The 6,045-nt window shown below is 33.7% G+C and overlaps 1 protein-coding gene across 2 annotated transcripts in view; it reads left to right on the forward strand.

Moving 5' to 3' along the window:
* Vps8 (VPS8 subunit of CORVET complex) overlaps positions 1 to 6,045 on the forward strand; it is a 254,264-nt gene that overhangs the window by 61,469 nt on the left and 186,750 nt on the right. For both annotated transcript variants that reach the window (XM_048804017.1, XM_015499948.2), the window contains 5 exons: positions 1,845 to 1,919; positions 2,671 to 2,706; positions 3,413 to 3,503; positions 3,754 to 3,800; positions 4,389 to 4,478. In XM_048804017.1, coding sequence (XP_048659974.1) covers positions 1,845 to 1,919; positions 2,671 to 2,706; positions 3,413 to 3,503; positions 3,754 to 3,800; positions 4,389 to 4,478 — 339 coding nt within the window. The remainder of the gene's footprint in view (positions 1 to 1,844; positions 1,920 to 2,670; positions 2,707 to 3,412; positions 3,504 to 3,753; positions 3,801 to 4,388; positions 4,479 to 6,045) is intronic.

Here is a 6,045-nt window from a genome sequence, read left to right on the forward strand (position 1 = left end):
ACTTAACCACTAAGCCACATCCCCACCCCCCCCCCCTTTTTTTTTTTTTTTATTTTGAGACAGGATCTTGTTAATTTGCCCGGGTTGGTCTAGAATTTGCAATTCTTTAGCTTTTACTTTCCAAGTAACTGAGATTATAGGTATTTGCTACCATACTCCTGGCTTAATTTTGTAATTAAATCTTCCTATAAAGAAACTTCATGCCCATGTTACTTCACTGGTAAAGTCTAATTGAACACTTAAGGAAGGAGTAATACCAGTTCAACACAAAAGTCTTTAGAAAATGGAGAAGGGTATACTTAACTCATTTTATGAGGCTAGGTTAATTCTGATAATAAAACCAAAGACGTAAAAAAGAACACTGTAGACCAATATTCTCTTGCTGCAGGTTCATGGTCAGCCTTAGCAATGTAGTGACTCCACAATTTAGCAACACCCTGTCTCAAAATGAAAAATAAAAAGGACTAGAGATATAGCTCAGTGGTAAAGCACCCCTGGGTAACAACAAGAAAAAAGGGGAGGAGGACTTCTTCATCCTCATAATCAAGGGCAACTAACATCATACTTAAAGTGGTAACAATAAAAAAATCATGATCTGTCTAAGCCTTCTCTACAGAAAATATAGAAGACAGAGGAACGTGTTAAATGGTTCCATGGGAATGCAGTCAGCAAAATCCAAGTAGTAGAAAACTGTAGAGTAAATGTTCTAGCTTTTACAAACAACAAACAACAACAACAAAAAACTTCAAGGAAATAAAGATTTGAGAAAATGAAGGCAGAACATACAGATTAAAAGAGACTTAAGAGTCACTAGCTCTAATATGTGAACTTTGTTTGGATCTTGATTCAGACAGATGAAATGTACAAAAACAAAAAATAAAAATCTCAACATTTACTAGACAATTTGAAATCCAAACACTGACTGGATATTTGATATTGAGGAATGATGATTTCTTTTTAAAAGTATGTTAATGGTATTGCAATTATGTTAAAAGGACTCATTTTTTAAAAATATGTAATAATTTTTATCAATGAGATATTCAGAATAATTCACTTCAGTATTATATTATGTTGCAGTGGTAGAAAAATAGCTGAGACAAGTTTGGTGATGAGTTGATCATGATGAAGCTGATTAATGAATACAATTAGAGATTGATTATTATTCTTTCTACTTTTATATACATTTTAAGTTCCCCAAATAAAAAAGTTAGAAACATCATAGGTATCTGGTATTGACCATATATATTTTGGCACATTTATGAATATTAACATTTAAGCCTCATAAAATGTGCAGAGTTTTTCAGAGATGGGAAAACAATGTCAAGAGTTTTGAAATTTGTTAATGTCATACCCAGTAAGTGGCAGAGCCAAAGTTTATGACTCAGATTTAATGAGCTTTTCTATTTTGCTTGCTGTGCTGACTCCCATATACTATGCTGTTTTGTCTTCCTGTTTCCTCTTGTGTTTTATGTAATATGTATTTCAAAGAACTTGGAGGTACCATTTCTAGTCAGTCCCATTCCTTTCCAGAAGTAGTGACTACCTGCCACCCGGTAAGACATAGGGCGTAACAGTTTATGTTTACAGTTTCGCATGTTTTTTCCCTTTCTCACATAATTCTGGAAAAATAAGCAGGCTATTTATGTAAGCAGAGAATTATTTCTTGAACTTTGTCTTTTCTATGTCACTTCTACTGTCACACTGGCAATCGATTGACATTTTTTTTCCCACTCACTTATGATGAGACTCTGTTGACCTAAAATATCTCTGTAATTGTCATTCTTTGAAACTTCATGAACCTTATAATGCATGTAATTTTTACCTTGTGCATTTTTTTTTAACAGGCTTTGGTTGGAGAGAAGGCTTGTTATCAATCCATCAGTAGTTACGGTGGTCAGATATTTTATTTGGGGACAAAAGTAAGCTCTTTCACTCTTGATTTAGTATTTGTGTGTATCAGGATAGTTGGGGCAGAATGAGGTTGCTGCTAAAGAGGGTAGTATATTGCAAAGTAAATACTGATCAGGCCTAATACAAAACTCAATGGTTAGGTAGTTATGGTATTTAATTAATTTCTTTCCTCCACTTTTAGACCCATTTTTACTTTTGATAGGATGCTTATTATCTTGATTCAGGGATATGCTTTGATAACTTCCCTTACTATTTGTTTTAATGATCAGGAAGATAAATGAAACCATGTATGTTATCATATAATTAAGATGGTCTTTAGCTTAGATCAGCTCAGGATACATTAAAATGCATTGAGACATTTAACTTGGAATAGAATCGTGGGAATAGAAAATTTTTGTGTATCAATATGTTCCAGTGCTTTTATTTATTTTTTTGCAATTTGTAATGGAGAAACATTTCTTTATTATTAAAATTCACCCAAAATATTGTCAAGTCAATATAGGGGGGTGAGCCTGGACTTTGTTTATTCATTGTCCATGAGGTTAAATCCTTGGATTGTAGTCTTATTGGCCTTTAAATATTTAGCTTACTCTTTAATGTGAGCATTTGGAGACCCTTTAGTAAATTCTAAGAGATACTTCTAACTGTAGTGTGAAATGTTTTTACTTAGAGAGATCTAAAATGAGATGACTTGGACAGTTGTGTCTCCTAAACAACGTTAAGATGGTTATTTTAATTTTCTTCTCTTTAATTTTCTAGTCTGTTTATGTAATGATGCTGAGGAGCTGGAGAGAGGTGAGTTCAAAGTAATTTTATATGTTAGAGTATCTTAATAATTGCTTTGGCTTTGCTGAAGATTATTTGGATTGGTGCTTTTTAATTTCAGAAGTATACATAAAATGATTATAACTTTTAGGTACATGGTTTGCTAAAACTTATTGTATAAATTAGAATTAAATTTGGCTACATGATCAGGAATTTCACAATAATAGTGGCATACACAAGGTTTCTCTCTTATATAAAATTAATTTGGAGATAGGCAGCCTGTGGCTAGTATGTGTGCTCCATGGTCTTAAGTATGCTGCCCTGTTATACCATCTTTTAATGAATTCTAGACTAAAGATCATTTTATAATCAGGTGTGGTTGCCAGAACTTCAGCTGTTAAGTCTATGTTCTAGGAAGGAGGAAAGAGAAAATAAAGGCTGGCTATCTTTTAAGGATACATCATGGAAATACCAGAAGACATTCCACTTATCATTGATGAGAGTTTAATTACATTGCCTCAAGTAGCTACAAGGGAGTCTTAGAAAGTTCGTTTAGCTGGTGAATTCAGATATACTTGTGACTTATACTAAGGAGGTGAGAGTGAATAGATGTTGTGTTAAACAGCTCTCCATTTCTGCTACATTGACATTCTGGATAGATAGCAGGTAGAATAGGAATTTGACTAGTGGTTGGACAGACAAGGGGATCTAGCTTTATTTTATTTATTTATTTTAGAGAGTGGATCATCTCCTGAAACAAGATTGTCTTACAGAAGCCTTGGCTCTTGCATGGTCCTTCCATGAAGGAAAAGCAAAAGCTGTAGTGGGTAAGTAAATAAATAGAGGGTATAGAAATTAATATGTCACTTCTTGATATTCTTTCATAAGAAAAAATTATTATGAAAGCAGAAGGGGGATGTTCATTGTATGCTGTCTGGGCCAATATTTTGAGACTAAGGCTTGTTATAATTGTATCTGTTCTTAGCAAAGGATGTAAAGAGACTAGCAGAACACAGGCTCACTCCTGAACACATGTTACTAACTTTTGTTTTTATGTTGGATTTTGTTTCTCTGCAGGATTATCAGGGGATGCCAGTAAACGAAAGGCTGTCGTGGCAGATCGGGTGAGTACTTTAAGGTAGTCTTCACTAGGGTGCAGTACATATTTGCTTCATATTTGCTAATATTTTGCACATGATTAAGTAATTGGCTATAGTCATGGAGGAAGTATATAAGATACTTGTCAGGTTATAATTCTGTGGTGTCATCTTTAATGCTTTTTAAGTTTCCTTATCATGCACCCCCTCTTCACTCTCATATGAAAATAATAAAATAGTACCATAGTCAAAAGACAGTAGAAAGGAAGAGGAAAACCCTGGGATTTGGATTCATGAATGATTTGCTCATCCATACTTTTTAGAGCAAAACTTGGCAGCTTCAGTTTTTTAATTTCCTGAGAAATATAGATAGTATTGAGGTTTAGAACATGGAAATATTTCTTAGGAGAGATTAGGAAATTAGTACTAGCCCTGATGCTGAAAGAAATTATGCTACACTTAAAAACAGGAAATAAAGCCGCTAAGTATTCTAATTGTATTTTTAATAAAATAACAAAGCCTGATTCTATATTATTTAGGAGGAACACATGTATTAAGTTTTGAAAAACTTGGGAGGTATATTTTGATTTCTATGTCAGGCTCTTTTCTTTACAGATGGTAGAAATCCTATTCCACTATGCAGATAGAGCTCTGAAAAAGTGCCCAGACCAGGGGAAAATCCAAGTGATGGAGCAGCACTTTCAGGTACACCTGTACATGTGCTTTCAGTAGACAGTGATATGAATGGGTTGAATACTGCTTTTTTATATTACTTGAGATCATGACTTTTGTGTTTGGGTTAAACATTTTTTAGTTTTCAAAGTTTTGTTTCAGGGCTGTGAGATATTCTACATGATTAAATTTTGAAGAATTAGGTATGTAGTCAAATTGGAACAGATGAGTAAAATGTCATGGAGTGTTGCTTAGGGCTTAGCTATTAGATGCTGTGTGGAAGGGAAGAATGTATGTATGAGGGGACACACCTATAAATTGCCACCTTACAGTGGATGACACCTTACTGATGACTAACCTTTGTTAACTAGGAGGAAAAAATATTCTCTTAAGGTTTAAATTTAGTTCTAGGAGTACCTGTGACTGAAAAATAGATTAATTACAAAAAGAAAAATCTACAGAATATGATAATTAAAAGACCTTTTGTTTATTTTGGAACTTAATGAAAATGAAAGCCAAGGAACAATTTAAAGATATGTATATTTTATTGTGTGAGTTTTCCTATTTGCTGTGATTTCCAGTTAAAATTGTTGCAAATCTGTTTTTCTTCCCCCATCACCTATAGTTCCCTCTTCTTCCCGTACCTTCTCTTTTAACAAATATAGAGGACAGCATATTTTCTAAGAAAAGCCAGATGTGAGTCACATATGGTCTCTATCACATTTTCCATTTTCTTCTTTCTTTTGTTTCTAGTTTTTTTTTTTTTTTTTGGTGCTAGGGATTGATCCTAGAACCTTCCACATGCTAAGTATATGGTCTACCACTGAGCTACGCCCCATCTCTTTCCCTTTTTTAAAACAACCTTTTAAAAATGTAAAAACCATTTTTGGCTGTGAACTATACAGAAACAGTGAGCAAGATTTGGTCTATAGGCTAACGTATGTGTCCTCTGGTCTAATATGTATGAGGCGCTGGGCAGTAGTAAGTAAATATACATGGTCTTTGTAATCTTACTGTTTGCAATTCAGTCAAAAATTTTTCTTATATATTCATGGAAATTTTAGAAGAAATTCAGGGATTTTGAAGTTCTGTGGAACAGGCATGTTTTTGTCTTTTTATATCTCCATTTGATGTTTATAACTTTGGAACACAAGGATAGATATGGCAATTAGGAGTTGGATGGTATCAGAGGAGCATTTGGTTTCTTGAACTGTACTGTTAAATGCCATACTAGTGAGCTCCAGGTAGAGTAGCTTTCAGTAATGAGTATCTGGAGGCTTATTAAATTTATCAGTAGAGAAGGAAAAATAAGTCCAGATAAAATTATCAAAATAAATAACTTAGGAAGAAATCATATGACAGAAATAAAGGGAACAGATTGGGAACAATACCTTGTACATATAAATGTTTTTATATGCTAATGCAATACCGATTAAAAAGAAAATACTTAACAGGAATATACCTATCACCAAGAAGGTTAGGATAGTATTCGTGAAAGATTCTGGCCACTGGAAAATGCTTTGTTGAAAACAAATATCTAATAAGGAAAGCTAGGAGGAACTAGGAGAGAGAGAGAGAGAGAGAGAGGGAGGGAGGGAGG

Source organism: Marmota marmota, unplaced genomic scaffold (assembly GCF_001458135.2).
Source record: "Marmota marmota marmota unplaced genomic scaffold, marMar, whole genome shotgun sequence".
Classification (NCBI taxonomy): Eukaryota; Metazoa; Chordata; class Mammalia; order Rodentia; family Sciuridae; genus Marmota; species Marmota marmota.